Below are 23,352 nucleotides of genomic sequence, written 5' to 3'. Positions count from 1 at the left end.
GCTCTCTGGGAGAACAAGCCCCTCCCGAGCTGTGGGCTCTCCCTGCTGTGGTTAAAGCTGGACCCCGACATTGCATGCACGTGCTTATCCACACTGACACGCACTTAGAGGAGCTAGGGATTGTCCTGGCTGCTTCATAAGTCTTCACTCGGTGAGTGCTCATCACACCCTGTGAGTAGGGTCTACTGTTATCATCTCATAGGGGAGGGAACTGAGCCACAGCGAGGTTAGGGCATTTGTCTGCGTTGTCATAGGTCACAAGAGGGAGAGGTGGGCTTTGAACCCAGACAGTCAAGCTCCAACTCTGCCATTTATCTACCATGCCCAGCTGGCTCCTGTCCCCATCAGTTAGTCCTGCTGTGTGATTTTTCTGAATGATTTCTCTCCGTCTTGGTCAGATTGAGATGCATAAACGTTTTCAGGCTTGACTGCTGGGTGGCCTGATTTCATAGCATGGGAGGCTGAATGGAGGAAAAGAGACTCTCCTCCAGAGGTCGTTTTTCTGGAGAGCAGGCAGCTCATTGGGTCCCTCATCCCCCTCCATCTGCAGGCAAGCAGGTCTTGCTTCTCTAGTTCTCAGGGTCTGGTGCAATAGGGCTGGGTGCCTGCCACGACATTCCTGTGGGGCGAGCCCACACCACCCCCTCGTCTGGGTTCTCTTCCTCCGTGGCATTTGCAGAGCTGTGTGCTCCCTGTCTGCCATGTCTGCCTCCTCCCCTCCTTCTGCCAGAATGAGCTGAGGATTGAAATCCTGCAGAGCCATGCAGGGACTGAGCCTGCCTTGAATGACTTCAGGCTCATTTTCAAAGAGGCACCTGGCCGTTCCATTTCACTGAGCAAGCGTTGGTGGACTGCCCTTCACTGGAAGTGCCGATGATGGCCACCTTCATGCCTTGGGGAAATACTGGCTAGACACAGGAAAAATGGATAAAGGCCTGCCAGAAGATGAACTGTGGGCAGAATGGTGTTAACAGCACTCCTATGCCCTCTTTTAGTCATAGATCTATAGATCTAGGTTTTCATATTCATGATCTCATTCAGCATTTACACACTTGACAGTGGCATTTTCCCCATTTGTCATTTGGGGAAACTGAGGGGCATTCGCTCATTCCACATATGATAAAGGGACAGGAAAGAGCCTGATATGGCTGGAGCAGAGTGTGGGGCTGGTTAGAGATGACACTTGGAAGGTCAGAATTCATAGCCTGTGGGTCAGTGTAGAGTTCTTGTTTGAGATTAGGCTTCGGGAGGTGGGCAGGCCTAGAGACAGGGAGACCAATTAGGAGACTACTGTAGTAATCTAGGCAGGAGGTGATACTGACTCAGACCAGGTAGTAATAGTAAACTGCAGAAAAATGATCAGATTTTGGATGTATTTTGAAAATAGAACCAACAGGATTTGCTGATGGGTCTGAGCCATGAAGTGCCTTCCCGAGGCCCCCCAGCTGGTGTTGGTCGACACAGGATGTAGGCCAGCCACGTGGCTTCCCTTGCTCTGTTTCAGGCTAGAGGTAACAGAAACATTGAGGGGAAAGCCATGTGCTCATGAAGCTCCCAAGGTGGTTCAGGGGCACAGTGCTCAACCATGTGAAACTATTTTCAAGAAATAGAAGAGTCTGTTTAATATGGAAGCATTATATTATGTGTATTAGAAGTATTAGATTATTGGTCAGGTTCATAATTTTCTGTTTTTCACCCTAACCATAACTACCAGCAGGCAATGCAATTAAAAATATGTATTAGGTCCTCCTTGGCTGTACTGAAGCCATGTGGGGCCCAGAAAGAGAAACTAGAACAGCTGAGGTGTGTTATAAACACTGTAGCACTGTGGTGGGCAACTTCCTTTAACGACGGGGCTCTCATTCATTCATTCATTAGTTTATTCAGTACCTTTTCATTGAGTGCTACTCCATGCCATGTATTGTCACAAGAGATGAACAAGACAGACAAAGTGCCTGCTTAAAAGGATGGAGTGGTCAGGCAATAAACAGTGAACATAATAAATGAACAGGATACTTTCATATACTGACAAAGTGCTATGAACAAAAGTGAATAAATCAACATGCCTGGCAACGTGAGAGCAAATGGCCAGGTTAGAACCCAATTATGTGTGTGTCAGAGAAGGCTTCACTGTGGTGATTCTTTGAACTTGCCTAATTTGTTATAGCTAATATTTAGAACAGTACTATGTAGGTGTTTTACATATATGTTAATTCATTTAATCCTCATAATGACTCTATGATATAGGCACTATTATAGGTTCCGTTTTACAAATGAGGAAATAGTGCAGAGAGGTTATTAAATAACTTGCCCAAGGTCACACAGCTCAAAGTGACCTGTCAGTTTGGGTGCAGGCAGGCAATAGACAGCCAAAATTTTTGAAGAGTGTTTTAGTAAAACACTCTTACTTTACACTTTACTAGGGTAAAGGGAGATGATTAGGTTAAGGGTCAGAGTTAAGGAAACCAAGGCAGGATATTGAGGTCTCCGGGGTTAGCAATGGCAGGAAGCTGCCACTCTGGGCCTGGATGGCCTGGGCAGGGGGAAGTTGGCGGTTACTGGAGATGGTGAGTTCTGGAGTCCTAGTGGAGGAGAGCTCCCAGAGAGCCATGGTACATGGAGGAACACAGTCATCTGGCACTGCAGGGAGCAGGGAGGGGCAGGAAGACTCAATACCTGGACCCCTCTCTCTTCCTGCTCTTTGATCTCCACTCCACTGGGCTTCCCATGGGCCAAACTAACTGGAGGTCAAAGGGCACAGGAGCGCAGGTGGAGAAATCCTTAATGGTTAGACTCTGGGAGCCTGGAGCCAGGCAGAGAAGGGTGGAGCATGGGTATCAGGGCAAATGAAGACCAACTCCATAGAGGTAAAACATGAATATATTCATTCATTCATTCACTTGATGAATACTTATTTTCCATATGTTATATTATATCCCCCATCTTCATGCACTGATAGAGTATTAATCTTGTCCATTGTTGCATTCCTGACGCTCGGCATGTTGCTTGCCTGTCGCAGAGGATGTTTGTTAATGTTGTGCGAGGGATGAAGAAATGGGCACACAGATGAGAACATATTCATTCATTCATTCATTCATTCATTCATTCTAAGAAAAACAAGAGTAAAACTTTCTTCCAGAGTTTTCTAGACATTTTGCAAAGGGTTGGGGGTACTCCAGTGAACAGGAAAAGCAATGTTCTTGCCATCAAGGAACTTTATTCTACTGGGGCTTCAACTTTATCCGCAAGATGAGAGACAGAGTGGGTTAATGGATGGGGTCTCAGACTGGTAGGTGGCATCTGGCCAGAAGATATGTTCTGCTTTGCCAGCTCAGGGTTTTAAAAGACACTGAAACCAGTCAGGGTTTCTGTTGGTCTCACAACTCAAGCCCCTCTGCACCAGGTGTTTTGCAGTCTCACAAATGTGCTCTTACCTGCATAACCCCTCCAGGCAGTGGAGATCATGACTCCTGGGTTAATGTGTGAGTTCAATCATTCCATCTAATACCGGGCTTAGAACAGTCTGCAAGGTAGATATTATTAACACCATCATGCTGAGGGAGAAACCAAGGCTTAGAGATGTGAAGTGATTTGTCCAAGGTTGACCAGCTGGTGGAGACCACAGCCAGGATCTGACTCAGGTTTGTCAGGTCGGACTCCTAAATGTCCCCTCCCCACTTCCCCTCTCGCCCCTTGGTCCCATGCAGCTCAGGGAGCCTCTGGTCCTCTCCTTCCCAGGTATCCATCCGGCTGGACGGCAAGAACAAGACGGTCGAGTACAACGCTGTGGGTGCCATGAAGGATGCCGTCAGGGTGGTTTTCCGCGGTCCCCGGGTCAACGACCTCTTTGACCGGGACTGGCACAAGATCGCCCTGAGCATCCAGGCCCAGAATGTCTCCCTCTACGTCGACTGTGCACTGGTGCAGACGCTGCCCATCGAGGAGAGGGAGAACATCGACATCCAGGGGAAGACCGTAATCGGCAAACGACTCTATGACAGCGTGCCCATCGACGTGAGTACCAGCAGAGCCTCCTGCAGCCAAAGTCCTGGGGCCACCAGGGAGGAGCCTCAGGAGCCAGCTTCCCTGATGTCCCTCACCCCTACCTGTATCATTCATCAAGTCATTTTGTTGGACCATCTTAGAAGGTAGGACCCTAACTCAGAAAACTACCGTATTGGAACCCAAACTCATCATCACTCGTTCATTTATTCATTCAATTATTCAGCCATTCAGTCAATCATTTATCACATATATATTGAACACCTACTGTGTGCCAGGCGCACTGTGCTCAGCACTGGGGGCATGGTACATATATCTACATATATATATGTAGAGAGAGAGAGAGATGGATGATAGAGTTAGAAAGTTTCTTGTAAATTTAAGTAGAGACTTTTTCCCTTTCTTCTCTGATAGAGAAAATTTCAAAAATATAGGAAAGTATATGGAAATGACATAAAAATCATCCTCACTCCACCAAACAGGGATAACAACTGGTAATGACTCAGTAACTGGTAATAGCTGTCCTCCTGTCATCATTCCATCCATGTTCTTTCCTTCTCTGTTCTTTCTCTTCTCCCCTGACTTCTTTTCTCTTATTTTTCTTTCCTTTAATTTTTCTCTTTCTTTCCTCTAGAAACATATTCCCACCTCCATATATACAGACACACACACCATAAGTGTGAATACACGTGACACACACACGAGTTGCATGGTGCTCCATGTGTTCTGTCTTCAAGCTGAAGTCACGCTTCTCCTCCATGACTGGGGACATCCCCTGCTTCCTGAGAAGTAACCAAATCATGATGTGGGATAGCTCTTTCCAAAACCATTCTTTATAATTTTTTACGCTCATAGGCATATCTGTTATCAAATATAGTGTCATTGGATGTATGCTGAATTTTTTGAGGTTTATGTGAGTGATGCACAGTATGTATAGCTACATCTTGCTTTTTGTTTTTTTTCCCCAAAATTATGTGTCTAAGCTTTTATTCCTTCTTTTAGATGCTTCATAATACTTCATTTTATTATATGTTTGTTTATTCATTCTCCCATTAGTGGATATTTAGATTGTTTCTGATGTTTCTCCATCATACTCAGCAAGCCTTGGATCTTGAGTGTGGTGGTACATCTCCAAGTGTGCTTTCCTCGTGAGGAAAATGGGGTGCCTCCTGTGCTTTAGGCTTGAGATGTAGACCAGTTGAGAGAGCTTCTCTGGGGCGTGTACCCTTGGGTTTAACGATTAGATTGTAGGATATACAATTTTTACTTTCTCACATATTTTATATTTTTCAACAAAATGACAGAACATTTATATGTCTACCAGCAATGTATGAAAGCCTGACTTTCTTAAATCCTCACCAATATATTGATTGATTTTTTTTTAATGTTTTCAGTTATTTTGCCAGTCTGATGGGCGTACGATGGTATTGTATTGTGGTTTCCATCTGCATTTCCCTGAATACCACTGAGCTCAGAATCAGTCTGTGTGTCTGTTGATTGTCCACTTGATCTCCACTTTGGTAAATGCTAGTCCGTAGCATTTGCCTGTTTTTACAATTTTGCTGTATTTCTTTTCTTAATGATTTCCAGATAATCTTTGTATATTCTGTATACTAATTGCTTATTTATTATATATGTTGCAAATATTGTTTCCCAGTCTGTCAAGCACAAACCATAAACTAAAAAAATGAGTAAGGTTGAATACATCAAGATTCAAGAAATGGTATCATGACAAAAAACACCATAAACAAAGTTATAGACTCTTTTATAACTTGCTTTGTTACTAAACAATAGATTATAAACGTTGCCTGTGTATACAGATTCCTTAAAAAGTGAAGGCCAGAGTGAGATGGTCAGGGGTACTAGGAAGGGAAGATATTGGCGGATGAGGGGAGGGCAAGACGCACACCCACTGGACCCGCAGCTCCCGTGCCAGCCCCATCTCCAGCCAGCTATGGCGGCACCGCGAAAGTCATGCTCTACGTGTTCTTCAGGCTTTCCTGGCTTGTTTGTTTAATCTTTGAAATGGAAACCATGCTGTTTGTTTCCATATGTACTTACTGAGAGAATTAAATAAGATAATAGATGTGAGACCAAATTAAACAAAGAAAATTGTAAAATCAAAGTACAGCTGTAAATATCATTATTCAGACTGCTACTAATTCCAGCTAATTGTGCACGTACTCTGCCCAGCACTGTACTCAAGTTCCCCCTTACCCCATTTCTGACCGAATCTTCTTCACAGCCTTAGAAAGTAGATAACAGTTAACACCCTCAAATCACAGGCAGTGAGAGAGAGACACTCCTTGAGAAGTTTAGTGACTCTTCTAAGATCACAGAGCCAACAAATGGCAGAGTTGAGATTTCCACTCAAACAGCCCGGTTTCAATTCCCATTTGCAAACCACGCCTGGACTAAGCTGACAGGCATCAGGGGCTGGGTGAAGATAGAGCCATGATGTATTCATGATACAAATAAGGATCATGATAATCCCCCTCAGAGTGTGCATCATGGTCACAAGCATAGCCCCTCCTAGTCCTCCCTACAAGCAAGTTAGGTGGGTGTTGGTAGCCACGTTACAGGTGGGGAGGCTCCAGCTCAGAAACATTACATGGTTTGTTTAAATCCCCCCAGTCCCAGGCAGCCAGAGTGGGCCTTGAGCCCTGCAGGGTTGTCATCCCCTGAATGACCATCCCTGAAACGGACACCCTCTGAGCTGTAATATAGAGAGCATCTTGTCCAGCCTCTCATTTACTTTCCAGAGGAGGGAACTGAGGTTCAGAGGGAGTAACGGATATGAACAAAGATATACAGCAAGACTAGATTCTTCTAACCCCTGCTCCAAAACATCCCACAATGACTTTTCCACTGCATTTCTGTTCAGTGGACTGAGAGACTGTGTTTGAGTTAGAATTCTCCTTAAAACAAGAGGCAATTTTAGCAAATAGCCAAGCATCCATACAGATGCATATCCTAGCCTTCGAGTTAAACAACACTGTTTTGGACTCTAAGCTCCACTATTGCCTCTCTGAAGTTCAATTTCCTCAGCTGCAAATAGGAAAACTTAGTGCCCACTTCCCAGGGTTGTTGTGAGATTAAATACCATATTGTACACGAAGTTCTTGGAAAACTTCCCAGAATATTGTGACTTTTCAATAAATGCTAGTCATCCTCAAGAACATCATCACCACCATCATCATCACACCATCATGGTGGCATTCGGAGGGTTTGTAAGCAGAAAGAGGATTAGATTCAACACCCTCCAAGGTATCCATCTATATTATAGAGTTGAGCCTAAGCAGGGGACCAGAGACTAGACTTGAGTTCCCTTGGGCATACCATCTCTCACCATACACATTGCCCTGATGTAGCAGAGGTGGTCAGTGACCCACCTACATCCCCCTGGGCCAGACACAGTGCTGCCCATCCAAGCAACCATCCACACCCCCAGGAGTAGCCCTCAGCCAAGGGTCTGGTGGAAGTTGGAGTATCAATACCCCAGCTCCTGCACCTCTCATCATCCTGACTAAATCACATGTTCTCCACGGGCTCCAGAGTTCCCCAGCAGGCTTAAACTGCAGTTACCCACTGTGGTAATGGCCTTCGTAATAACTCTTGGCTGGCTAACTCACTTTCCAACTCTGCTACCAGTGCTTCCCAAATAAAATAAACAAAATAAACATACTACTTTCACTTGAATAAATATCTCTGGGTCTGCTAAACTAAACCAAACTAAACACCTGGGCTGTGACCTTGCCTCTCTGTGGCTGTTTTCTCATCTGTAGAATGGAGACCATGACTCACACCCATCAGTGTGGTTGTGAGGACTGAGTGAGGTAACTGATGTATATACAGCACCTAATGGAGCCTGGTACGTGGTGAGTCCTCAGGAGTCTTAGGGCAGTACAGCACAGTAATTAGGAGAGTAGGCTCTGGACCAGCTGCCTGGATTCAAATCCTTGTTCTATCTCTGTGCATCTTTGGAGATTTCACTCAACATGTCAAATCCTCAGGTTTTGTTGTTATGGTTGTTTTGTGACCAGAATTGAATTGCAGCTTCTGCACATGAGTGTAGTTATGTTGGTTGCTAAAATACTGAACTAGTTCCATGCTGGTTGGTAAATAGCAGCTGTCCCAAGCCTTCTAGTATCCCATCTCCATTTCAGCTGCCCCAGCTCGTATCCTTTCCTGGGGTGCCCCAGACTGCCTCATTCTCCAGCAAGTAAAGAGTAAGGGCCTGGCACAGGAGGCCTCAGAGTCCCTTCTGATTGCAGGGCTTCTGCTTACTGGTTGGTAAAGGTGCTTAATATCTCCCTGACTCTAAGACGAGATGATGACAGCGCCCTATACGCAATGGTGGTACCCAGTAATATGGAGGCTGTGAGGATTGGATGGAATGATCCTCATCAAGTGTTCAGCACAGTGTTGGCACATATTAAGCCCAGGAAGAATATTAGAGTTGGTGTGTGCTTCAGAGACCACACTGTCTAGGAGTGGGAGCAAGATGGTCTTGAGGGTACAGTTGCACACACAGGCATCACTGGGTCTGCCTCTGCTCTGTGCCCTGGGGCTCCCCTACAGGACCCTGTGCCCTCCTGATAACACTCCTACTCCTCCTCATCACACAGATGTGAAGCTCTGCCCCTCCCTCCTCTGCAGCAGCTTCTGAGCCGAGTCTCCCTCAGACTAGGGACAGGACAGGCCACAGGCCCTTTTGCTCTTCTGGTTTGCTCACCGTCCCGTGGAATGTGTGTTTGGTGCCTCAAAGTCTTGGTCATTGTGTGGAAGCAATTATCCCCTAAAACTTTTTCCAAGAAGACACTCCAGCTCAGACAGTGAAGTGCCTGAACCCGGGGTGTTTGCGATGGAGAACAGAGGGCAGGAGCTTCATGCTGTTAGGGATGGAGGGTTTTCCCAGGAAGGTGACTTTCACCGGACGAGCACTTGTTTCCAGTGAACAAATACACAGAGATCAGACCTCATCCCGAGCTGGGGGTGACTTCTGAGAGGCTAGCTAAGGGGAAGGAAGGGGCTGAATGGATGGGGACAGTGGCCAGAGTGTCTGCTGTGTGGTAGACTGGCTCACGGGCTGGTTGACTCTGGAAAGGGTGGAGCTGGGAGTTTTAGTCTCCTCATCTGTGAAATGTTGATAAGAGGAAATTTATTATTAAAAGGATTAAGAGATATAAGATGAATAAAACAGCGCATATATAATATGGACATAATAAGTACTTAATAAATAGTGGCAAATAGAATTATTATAATTTAGTTATGCATAGTTATATAATTATAGAATAATATTGTTGTTCATTATACTAATTATATGTGCACCTACTTTGGTTCAGGTACTAAAAATATAACCTAATTTGATTCTCATAATGCCTGTGAAATTTCTAGACTGTTCCTATTTTTTAAATAAAGAAGCTTCGGCTCAGTAAGGCTAAATTAATTCACTCAATAAATGTGTATTTTACTTTATTCTTTATTGAGGTATAATCATATACAGTAAAATGCACAGATCTTAAGTGTGGACTTTGATGAGTTCTGTCAAATGTATACACCCGTGTAATTAGCCAAATGTATATATACATATTTTAAGTTGCCTAAAATCATCCAGCTGGCCAGGGGTGGAGGGGGGTTGCAAATCCACACCTGCTCCCCCAAAACCTGCGAGAGAATGCCTGGGCTTTCCAGTCCATACCAGCATGTCAGCGGGACACCCGCTGGCGCCTCTCATTGTTCTGGGTAGTTTGTGTGATCAAGTAGCCACTGTCTGTCTGCCCTGGGAAAATACCAGCTCTGTGATGGTGGCTGCTGTTTCCATCCTGTCTGTCACTTCATCTGTCTGAAACACAGTAGGCTCTCAACATATGTTTCATGGATAGAAAAAGATCTCTGACTTTAAGACACCTATGGTCTCATATAGAAAAAGATTCACACTGAGGTCATTTCAGTCTAACTGAGTAATTCCAGGATAGAAATAAGCATCAGATAATACAGGACCCAGAGGAAAGGTATCTGACCTACATGAACAGGAAAGGTAGAAGGGGATGGGCAGGGTGGCTTCCTAGAGGAGGTGACTCCTGGGATGAGCCCTGACGGATGAGTAGGATTTGTCCATGCAGAGGAGCCTGAAGCCTCACCGGAGATGGCGGCACTGTGCACACAGCATGATGCTCTTGAGGTGGCAAGACCTTGAAGTACAGTGTGGAGTGAGGCAGGGCTGGAGGCAGGGGCCAGGGGCCCAGGCCTTTCCGTGCACAGGCCTTGGGATCAGCCTGTAGGTGAAGTGGGCTGGGAAGGGTTGAGGCAGGGCAGGGAGAGGTCAGGGCTGTATTGGAGGACATTACCTGGGGCTGCAGAGAGCAGGCTGGATGGAAAGGAGGAGGGGTGAGGCTGGTTAGGGAATGATGAGAGAGGCCCAGGGTCTGGGGTGGGGCAAGGCCGACGTGCTGGGGGAGAGGGCTGGGTGCTGGCTTCGGGAATAGTGCGGTTCCTGTGAATCTCTGCTGAGAGCAGGTGCACGAGAAACTGGCAAGCGAGTGGATGGGCATCTAGGCCAATGGACGGGGTGCCAGTCCCTGAACTGCAGGGAGAGCAGAGAAAGGAGGAGAGTCAAATCCTTGCGGATGGGAAGGGGTGTTCCTGGGCTGTGAGGGTGGAGCTTGTCTGGGGTGCCTGCCATGCTAAGACCCCTCCCCCTGTCCCTGTCCTGAGGCCCCATCAGCCTTCCTTTCCCATTTCTGCTCCTGTGTTGCAGGCCCCTGCCCCCCTCCAGATACTAGGGAATGGCGTTGGTGGCTGAGAAGCTGTAACCCCTCCCAGGAATCAGAGGGATTCATTTTTGATGCCCTCCAGCTCTCTGGGGCTGTTTCGTGGCTGGTTCTAGCAGAGACCAGCCCCCGCCAGCCTCACTCTGAGCAGCAAACCCCGAGGGGCCGTCATCCTCCACCTGGTCAGCGCTCGGGATTCTATGGGGCTGCCTGCATTGCTGCTCTTGCTCCGGCCCCAAAACCACGACTCATTTTTAGGTAAAAAAAAGAATCATAAAGAGACAAGTACACTTATGTTCCAACTGGGAAGGAGGCTGCTGGCTCTTGTCTTCCTCCCAGCCTATTAGTTTTGTGGGGCAGGCCCGACCCCACCTGGAGTCGGAGCAGTGGTTACTTGAGTCAGCAGCACGCCCCTAACTGGCGCCTTGCTGTGCACTGCTCGCCAGGTTCCCAGTAGTTCACACGCGCCAACAAAGTTAATCCGGGCTACAGCCCCACGAGCTCGTTCACCGTGTCTGCCCCATTTAGCAAGGAAATTCAGGCACAGAGAGAGGGAAGAGCTTGCTCAAAGCGGCAACATTAGGAAGCCATAGTGCAGGCTTCACAGTCTGCTTTTAAGTTCTGCGTTTTACTGTGAGTCTGGAACTCTCGGTCCGGTCCTGCCCTGACTCTGAAATTCGATGATCACGTTGGGCCCTTAATTGGGCCATTTTTACCCACAGTGTGGAGTCTCTGGACTCAAGTACGTCCCTCCATTTCCTCCTTTTGTCACTTACATTAGCTGAGTGTTCACTTTGTACCCAGTACTAGGGAATCCCAGAGCCTCTGACATTTGTCAATAGAATACTGCACCCACTTACTGTCTCATGCTGGATTTCTAGATTAAAAACAAATACTAATGGAATATATGGAGAGAGAATCCATAAATCCCTCACCCTTTAGTAAATCTTCCAAAGGCATAGGCTGGGGTACTTGCGACCAGGTGGTCCCGGGGCCTTGAACACAGTGGGAAGAGACCCCAGAGTGCCTGCGGCTCCTCCTGCGATGGGCGCATGCTTCTTTGCCTCACGTGGTCTTCACCACAGCCCTGCGAGTTGGTGTCATCGTCTCCATCTTACAGAAGAGCAAACAGGCTCAGGGAATTGATGTGCTTTGACCAGCTGAAGGAGGAGCAGAGCTGAGACTTAGATGTGGCCTGGCTAATCCCAGCATCCAAGCTCTCTGCACACCTAGTCGGTTTCCACATGTAGCCAGAAAAGGATCACCAAGCTGCAAATGGGTGGGACCTGGAGGGAAGGCAGGGCTGGGGAGAAGACCCATGCGGTAGTTCAACCCAGAATTGCTGAGAACGTAAATGTGAGTCTCAGAATAGAGTGGGGGCCAGAAGGATGTCAGGAAATGGACCCTCTGGCTTGGTGGAGGGAGGGGAGAAGGAGGAAGGACTGGGGTGGCCAGGGAACCGTGGGATTTCAGATGGCTGGAGAGGGGCCCCTCCTGACTCCCAGGCCCCCTCATCTCTGGGAACATCTGCTCAGGTCTCAGGCTGTCCATGCTCCATCTCTGACTCTGAGCCTCTGCCTCTTTCTTCTCCACTCCTATCCATGCGGCCTTGCCAAACAGGCCCAGCTGCTGAGCATGTATGCTTGCTAATGCAGAAAGCAGGACCCTCTTTAAAATAGGTCTTGTTCAAAAGCACAATTTCATGTTTTGTTATTTTCTTCCATCTGTGGGCTGATGTCTCTACAGGAAATAAAACAGACGGACAACTGGAATTGCTATTGTTTCTGCTAAGCAAGTCAGTGGGGTGTGGGTTTCACCTAGAGGGGCACGTTGTAAGGCCAGGGGGACAAGGTCAGGAGCTGACCATCTGCTGGTCAGGTCTCTGAGGGACTCCCGAGTGCAGCACAGGCCAGAGAGGGGCACAGGGACGTGCAAGGCCAGGGCACTTATCAGCGTTCAGTAAAATAAGCATTCCTCCGTCCATTGATTCAGCTCAATGCCATTTGATAAACATTTGTCCATGCATGGAGTCATCCATTCAACCACCAATTCTGTGCCTCTAGGACATCTGCTGTGTGTCAGGAAAAGCTCTGGTTCTGGGGGTACAATGAGAGACAGGAGATAAGAAGGCCCACCTCACAGAGTTTATGTTCTAGTAGGGGAAATAGATTTTCAAAAGTAAACTGAGAAATGCATGCAAAATGATGTACAGGCATATCTCAGAGATATTGCAGGTTCGGTTCCAGACCACCACAGTAAAGCAAATATCACAATAAAGCGAGTCATACAGGTTTTTTGGTTTCCCAGTGCATATAAAAGTGATGTCTATGTTATGCTATAGTCTATTAAATGTGAAATAGCATTTTGTCTAAAAAAACAATGTATATACCTAATTAAAAAATAATTTATTGCCCACAAGTGCTAACCATCATCTAATCCTTCAGTGAGTGGTAATCTTTTTGCTGGTGGAGGGTCTTGCCTTGATGTTGATGGCTGCTGACTGATCACGGTGCTGGTTCCTGAAGGTTGGGGTGGCTTTGTCAATCTCTTAAAATAAGACAACAGTGAAGTTTGCCACGTTTATTGACTCTTCGTTTCATGAACATTTCTCTGTAGCACGTGATGCTATGAAGTTCTACTGTGGGTAGAATTGGAGTCAGTCCTCTCAAACCCTGCCACTGCTTTATCAACTAAGTTTATGTAATATTCTGTGTGATATGTAATATTCTAAATCCTTTGTTGTCATTCCAACAGTGTGCGCAGCATCTTCACCAGGAGTAGATTCCATCTCAAGAAACCACTTTCTTTGCTCATCCATAAGAAGTAACTCCTTACCCGTTAAAGTTTTATCATGAGATTGCAGCAATTCAGTCTCATCTTCAGGCTCCCCTTCTAATCCTAGTTCTCTTGCTATTTCTACCACATCTGCGGTTACTTCCTCCACTGAAGTCTTGAGCCCCTCAAAGTCACTATGAGGTTTGAAATCAGCTTGTTCCAAACTCCTCTTAATGTTGATATTTTGACCTCTTCCTGCGAATCATGACTGTTCTTAATGGCATCTAGAATGGTCAATCCTTTCCAGAAGGTTTTCAATTTTCTTTGCCCAGATCCCTCAGAGGAATCACTATCTATGGCAGCTGTAGCCTTATGAAATGTATTTTTTAAATTATAAGACTCGAAAATTGAAATTACTCCTTGATCCATGGCTGCAGAATGGACGTTGTGTTAGCAGGCATGAAAACAACATTAATTTCACTGTACATCTCCATCAGAGCTCTTGGGTGACCAGGTGCATTGTCAGTGAGAAGTAATATTTTGAAAGGAATCTCTTTTCTTGAGCAGTAGGTCTCAGCAGTGGGCTTAAAATATTCAGTAAACCATGTTGTAAACAGATGTGCTGTCATCCAGGCTTTGTTGTTCTATTTATAGAGCACAAGCAGAATAGATTTAGCATAATTCTTAAGGGTCCTAGGTAAATGAGCATTGGCTTCAACTTAAAGTCATCAGCTACACTAGCCCCTAACAAGAGGGTTAGCCTGTCCTTTGAAGCTTTGAAGCCAGGCATTGACTTCTCTCTAGCTGTGAAAGTCCTAGATGGCATCTTCTTCCAATATAAGACTCTTTCATCTACATTGAAAAATCTGTTGTCTAGTGTAGCCATCTTCATTATCTTAGCTAGATTTTTCTGGATAACTTGCTGCAGCTTCTACATCAGCACTTGCTGATTCATCTCGCACTTTTATGTTATGGAGATGGCTTCTTTCCATAAACCTCATGGAACAACCTCTGCTAGCTTCAAAGTTTTCTTCTGCAGCTTCCTCACCTCTGTCAGCATTCACAGAATTGAAGAGAGTTAGGACTTTGCTCTGGATTAGGCTTTGGTTTAATGGAATGTTGTGGCTAGTTTGATCTTCCATCCAGACCACTAGAACTTTCTCCATATCAACAATAAGGCTGTTTCGCTTTCTTATCATTTGTATGTGCACTGGAGTAGCACGTTTAATTTCCTTCAAGAACTTTTTATTTGCATTCACAAAGTAAGTGTTTGGCACAAGAGGCCTAGCTTTTGGCCTATCTTGGCTTTCGAAATGCCTTCCTCACTCAGCTTAATCATTTCTAGCTTTTGATTTAAAGTGAGAGACATGCGACTCTTCCTTTCACTTACACACTTAGAGGCCATTGTAGGGTTATTAATTGGCCTAATTTCAATATTGTTGTGTCTAAAGGAATAAGGAGGCCCGAGGAGAGGGAGAGAGACAGGGGAATGGCTGGTGGGTAGAGCAGTCAGAACACACACAACATTTATCAATAAAATTTACCACCTTATATGAACGTGGCTCATGGCACCCCAAACCAATTATAGTAGTAACATCAAAGATCACTGATCACAGATCACCATAAGAAATATAACAAAGAAAAAATTTGAAATATTGCGAGAGTTACTAAAATGTGACACAGAGACACGAAATGAGCAAATGCTGTTGGAAAAATGGCGCCTATAGACTTGCTCAATGCAGGGTTGCCACAAACGTTCAATTTGTAAAAAAGGCGCTATCTGTAAAGTGCCATAAAACGAGGCATGCCTGCACGTGGTAAGTGCTGTTATGAAGATGTACGGGATGGTATGTTAGATTGACAAGTGACGAGGAGGGCCTGGGCTCAGATGGGTGGTTACAGAGGTGAAAGGTGAGAGGAGCCAGCCTTGTGAAGAGCAGGAGGGAGGAAACAGGGGTACCATGAGAACAAAGCATGTGGGCAGACAGAGCTCAGTCAGAGCTCAGAGCCCAGAGGGGAGATGACAGTGAATATGGAATTACTGCACAGTCTGCTACATTCAGTGTTAGCTGGATGTACGAGGTGCCAATGTGGTAGAGAAGAGGGCCTGACAAACTCTTCCTGACAATAGAGGAAGTGTATCAGTTATCTGTTGCTGCATAACAAATTACCCATCCTCTAAAAAAAAAAAAAAAAAACAGATAAGAACAACCAACATTTATTGTCTCATAGTTCCTGTGGTTCAGGAATCTGAGAGTGGCTAAGCTAGGTGGTTCTTGCTCAGATGTCTCGGGAGGTTGCCATCAAGCTGGTGGCTATTGCTGGGGTCATCTCAAAGCTCCAATGAGACTGAAAGACCCACCTCCAAGCTCACTCAGGTGGTTGTTGGCAGCCACCAGTGGGCTGTTGAACTGAGGGCCTCAGTTCTTGCTGGTGGCTTGCTGGAACTGGACCCGGTGTCTCTTTACATGAGCTTCTCCATAGGGCAACTCCCAGCATGGCAGCTGGTGACCCCCAGGGTGAGTGATGAGAGAGAGAGAGAGAAAAGGAGAGAGAGAGCTCACACTAAGGAAAGAAGCCAGTCTTTTCATCACCTAATCTCAAAAGTGACATGCTGTCAATTTAGCAATGTTCTAGTCATTGGAAGCAAATGACTAAGTCTCTCCTACACTCAAGGGGAGAGGAATGAAGCTCCCTGTCTTGGAGGTGACTAAGAGTTTGCTAATTTTTAGGGACTTTTCTAGAAGAGGGACCACATACAAAGCCATGGATGTGAGAAACCATGAAGTCAGATGTGGTAGAGTACACGTGTGGATTGAAGAGAAGTACACCTGGATAAGCAGGTAGAGCCAGGTCCTGGAGGGCTTGGCCATCCTACAAGAAGGCCTGGGCATTGTCTGTAGACTCTACACATGTGTGTATGCCTTTGTATGTGGGTGTGGGCGTATGTGGCTGTTTGACACCACAGTCCCTTTAAATTATATTAAGAGGCTGTGGTATTAAAGAGGTGATAGGAGCAAATTTTTATTTTAAAGAGTTTATTTAAACAACTGTGTGAAGATGCCTGGAGAGGTTGAAAATAGGGATTCACTGAATTTTTGGAGACTGTTGCAACAGAATCATGGAAGGGGCTTGAAATAGATGCAGTGACAGTGAAAGAGGAGAGGAGGATGGGTGTGATAGAGGACAGGCCATAGTACATTCAGAGTAGAATAAAGCAGTGACTTTAATCTTGTGCCAATGACCCTCCTTGCCCTAGGGGCTCTCACTTTTAGAAGGGGAGTGTGTAAGCAGATGACACTTAGGTTCCCTCTGAAGTTCAGCTCAGGGAAGAGAGTGACCCGGGGTCAGACCAGGAGGGACCCCAAGGAGGAAGTGGGTCCTGATACCTGGGCAGGACCTGTCTGAAACCATGGAGGCTTCTGGGTTCCAAAGTCCCCAAAACTCATCTTCTGTCCTCATTTTTCTTTCCAGTTCGACCTACAGCGGATTGTGATTTACTGTGACTCCCGACACTCAGAATTGGAGACCTGTTGTGACATCCCCTCAGGCCCGGTGAGCAAAGACTCTTGCTTGGAGATGTTGGGAGGAAATGGGTACTTAGTCTCTGGAAGGGAAGGGGTGTCCAGGGCCTAGGAATGGGTGGTCGGGAGTCAGGGGGACACCTGCCATCAGAATGGGACCTGAGAGGGAGCCTGGTGATCATCACTAGGGTTTTATTTCCTGAGCAAACAGGGTGTGGGGGATCAGGGACATGCAGGTCCTATCAGGGGGCTGCTGTGGTCCCAGCCTGATTAGCAGACATTGGTCCTGTCTGAAACGTCCATAAGACGTTTGGTCCATGAGACATTTGGTCCATGTCCACAAGGTCCTTGACATTTGGTCCTGTTCAAAATGTCCATGAGCGTATGTGGCCTATGCCAAATGGTTTTGGACAGGACCAAATATCCAGAACCTTTTGGCATGAACCCAGTGTCTCCATGGACACTTTGGACAGGAGCAAAGATGACCTAATATCAAGGACTTTTTGGCGTGGCAAATATGGACATCGCAGCCAAACAGGAAGAGGCAGCTCGTAGTCAGGACTTGGAAGGGCGAGACAGACCACAGTTGGCCCTCAACCATCCATATGCAGGTTCTGCCTCTCCCTGGAATCTCTCCACCTCTGGCCCTTTTCAAGTCTCTCCCTCTCCTACCTCTGTACCAAATCCTAGTTCCAAGTCTGCTTGCAAGGTGGGAGTAGTCATAGGGGCTGCTTCCCAGGGTGAAGGATGAAGTCCACGTACAGTGCTTGGGTGGTCCAGTCCCCAAGACACAATGAGCGCTTGGTCAGGGTGCCCCATCTCAGGACGATTATGGTGCACAGGGTCACAGTGGTGGTTGCTACCACAGCCGGGGATTTAAGTTAGATGGGCCTGACTGTCGAGAGAGAGGGTGAGGGGATGAGGACAGACAAGAGTGTGAGAGAATACAGGGAAGGAAGCGAGCAAGGGTAGAAGGAGAGGGAAGTGGTAAGGTAGGAAATAAGTCGCTATTGAGCACCTACTGGGTGTGAGACACTGAGCTGGGTGCTTCAACGTGCTGTCCCAATAAATCCTCCTCGCCACAGTATGATGGAAATGCCCTTGTCCCCCTTCTGCAGAGATTAACACTGAGGCTTAGACGGACCAAGCGGTTCTTGCAGGTTGCTGAGAGGCCAGTGAAGTGGCTGAGACCGGGTTGGCCCAGGCCGGTGTGACTCCAAGGCCTCAGAGCCCAGGACCTGCGGGCAGACATGACTTGCCCTCTCTGCTCACGCTCAGGCATCCTCAGGGTTCCTGGCTCCCCTTTGCCTGCATGGTTCTGAGAAAGCTCCAGACTGTGCCCCCTACTGGGCAGCAGTCCTGGATGAGAAGCAAGTTCTGACTCACGGGACTTTCTCTCCAGTGCCAGGTGACAGTGCTGACAGAGCCTTCACCCCCGCCCCAGCAGCCTCCCACCGCCGGCAGTGAACAGATTGGGTTGTTGAAGACCATCAACTGCTCCTGCCCAGCTGGAGAAAAGGTACCCTCTGCAGTCCACCCTCAGCCCCCAGGCCAGAGCCCCAGAGCTGAGCTGGGCAGGGTGGTCAGCAGGACGGGCAGTGGAGGTAGGAGTTTCTCATCATGCATGTGGTCTGCTGGGACAAGATGGCCCAGATTCTGGATGACTCTTAGGTCAGGGAACTGTTCTTGCTCCTTGGAACTCTTGTTTCTTGATTTGTGTGCACACTGGAGGGGAGCTCCTTAGACCTGGCTCTAATTAATGTCTCCCTGAAGTTAATAATGTATTCCCGAGGTTGCTTACCTCCTACTTGTATCCCCTCCACTCACATGCAACTAAATAAAAGCAGATGTGGTTTGAGAATAAGACTCAGAACGGGAATGGCTGAGAGCTTAGATGTTCTGCAGAGTACATCTTCATCCCTTTCTTCTCAATGTTTCTTTCATTAGCCATACTCTATAATCTAAATACATATATGAGTAGAGTTCTATGCATCTTGTTTCTGATTTTAAACACTAGTGTGTTTCTAGGAACAGCACCACCACCACACACTAGCCTATATGAAATGTCTCATTGAGTGCCTGAGGCCTTCACCTGCTCTGCTTTTCTGCAGACCAGTGGCTCTTTGGACAAGAAAAAAATGTTTTTCATTGTTTGAGCAGAAATAAACAAATACACAAGGATGACAAAAGGTAGAACTGTGCTGGAGAATGTCTCTGAGAAGTTCTGCTGGACCCACAGCCCCCGGCCCTGGATCGCCAGCCTATGGTCTTCCATTGCTGTGTCTGTACCTCCCAGCTTGGGACCAGCACACAGGAGGTGCTTAGAGACTTTGTGAGAGACTAAGGAGACACAGACAGTGATAGGAAATCACAGTTGAAGGGACACACTAAGAATTTCCTAACAGTTTTCTTTCAGTAAGCCTGTCTTGGCAGACTCCCCTCCTTCCCTTCTTTCCTCTCCTCTGTCCTTCACTCCTTCCCTCCTTCCCACCCAGAGAGCCAGACCCTGGGGAGACAGGGAGTCCCCAGGGAACTCTCCATGAAGTGGGGTTGTCAAACCCTGGCCCAACTTGCTGGAGGGCTAAGCTGGCTGGCTCAGTCATGCTGAGAGCTGAGGCTTTTTGTGGGCAGAAGTGAAGTGAAGGCTCTTTGGGCCTAGTGCCCACCTGCAGGGTTAGGAATGTGAGAAGTTGGGAGGGAGCCAAGGAGGGTGCACACATAGCACTGGGCAGGCTCCTCCTCCATCCCCCTGGCAGGCTTAGGCAGGCCGTAGACAACCTGTTGATCTGGTTCTCGCCTGTCAATGAAATAACAAAAACAGCTGTCTAAACCCAAATCCTTCTGAATCCTTTTCCATTAAGAGCCCTGAATGAGAAGGGTAGTGGCCTTGTGAGGTTTGATCACCAGCCACTGTGCATACAGACAGACTGTGCCAGGGAGGGTGGCCAGCACTAGCCCTGTCCAGTCCATAGCTTTTCTCAGAGCCAGGCCGTGCCCTGAATGTGTCCCACCGAGGCTCCTGTGGTCCTGGGCGCAGACCCCCGGGGAAGGAAGTCTGGGGCCAAGCAGGCCCCCACCCTCTTTTCTCCCGTCTTCCTACTCTCCAGCTCTCAAATGCCCCCTGGATCTCCACTCACCTCCTTGATGGGGCTTATGGATCCCCTCCCTGACCACTCCCACCCTGCGTGGCCCATGGGGGTCCCCAGTTGCCTTTCTGGCATCTCACTCCACTTTCCCCTCCCAATTTCTATGCCTAGCAGGAAATTCTGGTTCCTTGGAGGGGGTCATGATCTTTCTTGTCTTCTGACATTTGCATATGCAGCACCTTCTGCCTGGAACATCTTTCCCCACTCCCCCTCCTTCATCTGGCTAATGTCTTCTCTTCTTCTAAGACATCCCCAAGGAATCCTTTTCTGAGCACATTATTGTCTGTATGATTTCCTTCCTCCCTCCCTTTGCCCTCTCCCCTGTCTTCCTTCCCTCATTCCTTCTCTCCTTAACTCCTTCCTTCTATTATTCACCATCCATCCATTCAATAACTATTTATTCAGCATCTGCTATTTCCAAGACCCTATGACTGTTTTCTCTCCCTGTGCTTCCATCTACCATAACAATGATCACATTGGACTAAAAATATCTACTTGTCTTTAATTCCATAAGTTCCAGATGGCAAAGACTGAATCTTGATGTGTCTGTATTTTCAGCTACTGATATATAGCATGACATTATTAAATAATGGTTGAATTGATGGATAAGTGGATCAAGGTATGAAGGATGGAGGGATGGATGGTGGACAGACAGATGAGAGAGAGGGATAAAGGAACACACCCTCTCTTTCTTGCCAGCAAGACAAGGTCTTGCTCTTCAAGATTATCAATCAATTTACTAATTTTCAGACTCTGGGTGGCATCACCCAATAACCCATTCCTTTATTCACTCAATCACCCCTTATTTTTGACAATAACCATTATGCACCCACTGTGTGCTGGGTCCTGATGCTATAAGACACGTAGGACATGGTCCTCAAAAGTCTACCACCTGGCTGGGACACACAGGAGCTTGGAGGCCTGAGCAACCCCTAGGAGCTCACCACCAGGCCTGCTCAAGAACCTCCCAAGCACAGGCGGTGTGAAGGGGGCCTCTTCTCCTCTCCCCCAGAAGATATTGTGTGGAAGAGCCTCAACAACCGCCTCATTAAATAGACTTTGCCTTCCTCCTCCATCTTCAATTACACAGAAAATGCAACATAAAGGGTCCACAAAGTCTGAGAGTTCTCTCCTGGGAGGAAGAACTCTGACCACAGGCAGAATTGGCTTCTGATGGTTTAAATCTTCCATTTAGTTTACATAACATTCCCAGTATTCACCTAGGTCAACATGATGCCTTTTGGGTCCGTATTTCCTTCTCTAGAACCAATCATGGATTGGTGTGTACATATCATGTGTACAGGGATTCCTGTGGGCACCACATGACATCAAACACACATGCAAAATCGTTGACCTCCGTTTGCATGTGTAAATGAACTCGTGTGAATGCATTAAAAAAAAATACGTTCCTGGGGCTGCCCGGTGGCGCAAGCGGTTAAGTGTGCACACTCCGCTTCGGCGGTCCGAGGTTCGCGAGTTCAGATCTCGGGCACGCACTGGCGCACCGCTTGTTAGGCCATGCTGTGGCAGCGTTCCATATAAAGTAGAGGAAGATGGGCATGAATGTTAGCTCAGGGCCAATCTTCCTCAGCAAAAGAAGAGGAGGATTGGCAACAGATGTTAGCTCAGGGCTGATCTTCCTCACACACACAAAAAAATACATTCCTGAAGTAGCTAAGTACACAGCTGCGACTGGAGTGTACCTGGTTTTTAGTGATGGGTGGTGCACACATGTAAATGGATACAGTGTCACTTTTCATTAATGCGATGAGATTTACACATATGCCATTGTATGAATCATGTTGCATTTGTTTTTACTATGGTTCTTTACACGCATCCACAATTTAACAGATCACATTTTTAAATCCAGTAATAAGATCTTTTACACAAATAGCACATATTTTTAAAAGTGAACAATGTTTACACTTAGAAATAGCCTATGGACAGTTTTTCATATTGTATCGTATTTGTATTGTATCATACAGTTGTACAATTTGTAACTGTATTTGTACCTTGTTTTGTACTTTAGTGAATAATGATTATATGAACCATTAGCAGGTGACTTGATTTTTTTTTAATGGAAATGATGGCATATTTAGGTGAAAATAGCCATAGGGTGCCAACAAGATAGAAATCTTGTTGGTTTCTATCTTTATTCCACCTATGGCTGCATTTGGAGACGACATCAAAGTTCCCATGTAGGTTTGCAGTTCAAGAGCGAGGGCTCTCAGCTCCAGCAAACCAGTTCCCTTGTCCAACTTGTTGGACAGCACGTGGCTGACCAAGAGACTGGCTTATGAGCATGTGGGGTGGATAACCAACTAGTGATGAGAGAAGGGGCAAAATCAAAATGGATCCTTAATTGTTTCTTTCTGTCTTTTTTCCTTTAGGGTGAAAAGGGCTTCGATGGCCCCATGGGACTCCCCGGCCCAAAGGTGAGCTGGCAGAGGTGCCCTTAGAGCTCAAGCAGTCCTTGGCTTTGCTCTCCACGTAAGAAAGAAAAGAAGCGGTGTGTTGGATTACCGTCCTGCAGGATTTTGCTTCTGAGCTTGTTGAGATAGAAGGACAGAGCAAGAGGCACAAAGTTCGGAACTCTGAGTCTCTTCACTGCTCAGAACCTCCATTTCTCAGTCTAAAAATCTGAGCAAGAAAGATTTGGGTTACACAAGCCTGGGCTCGGATCCTGTTCAGTCCAATAGGCTCAGCTCTCTGTGGTCAGCTAATTCTGCATCAATCCTTTCAGGCCTCTATATTCCACAAACTTTGGGGGTTGGACTTTGAAGAGTCTATTTGTTTAGACTGTGTGTTCTTTTTGTTTAAATTGCATGAAATTCTTTTTGCACAATTTTCCAAACTCACTAATTGCTCAAAGCCTGGTGTTTCCTCATGGGGTCTTCCCTCTTCAGTCATGGGTAGCCTCTTCTCTCACCATCATTCCCCAGGGATATAACATTTACAGAGCTGGACAGGGCTCTCTTCTAGCATCCTGGTTTTGGACAGAAAGCTGAGACTCAGGTAGATGTGAATTGCCCATGGCCACAAAGATGCTGGGTAGAAGAGGTCGGCGTCGTCCAGTGGCCACTACCTGGTCTGGTGTTTGAAAGAGGGGCCGAGTGTGGTGGTGGAAAAGCC

At 46.8% G+C, this 23,352-nt stretch overlaps 1 protein-coding gene across 1 annotated transcript in view; it reads left to right on the top strand.

Moving 5' to 3' along the window:
- Window positions 1-23,352, top strand: part of COL22A1 (collagen type XXII alpha 1 chain) — a 268,070-nt gene that overhangs the window by 46,796 nt on the left and 197,922 nt on the right. The window contains exons 6-9 of the mRNA XM_058564983.1: window positions 3,739-4,014; window positions 17,025-17,105; window positions 18,477-18,593; window positions 22,611-22,655. Coding sequence (XP_058420966.1) covers window positions 3,739-4,014; window positions 17,025-17,105; window positions 18,477-18,593; window positions 22,611-22,655 — 519 coding nt within the window. The remainder of the gene's footprint in view (window positions 1-3,738; window positions 4,015-17,024; window positions 17,106-18,476; window positions 18,594-22,610; window positions 22,656-23,352) is intronic.

Source organism: Diceros bicornis, chromosome 21 (genome assembly GCF_020826845.1).
Source record: "Diceros bicornis minor isolate mBicDic1 chromosome 21, mDicBic1.mat.cur, whole genome shotgun sequence".
Lineage (NCBI taxonomy): Eukaryota > Metazoa > Chordata > Mammalia > Perissodactyla > Rhinocerotidae > Diceros > Diceros bicornis.
This window is presented reverse-complemented; position numbering and strand designations above follow the sequence as displayed.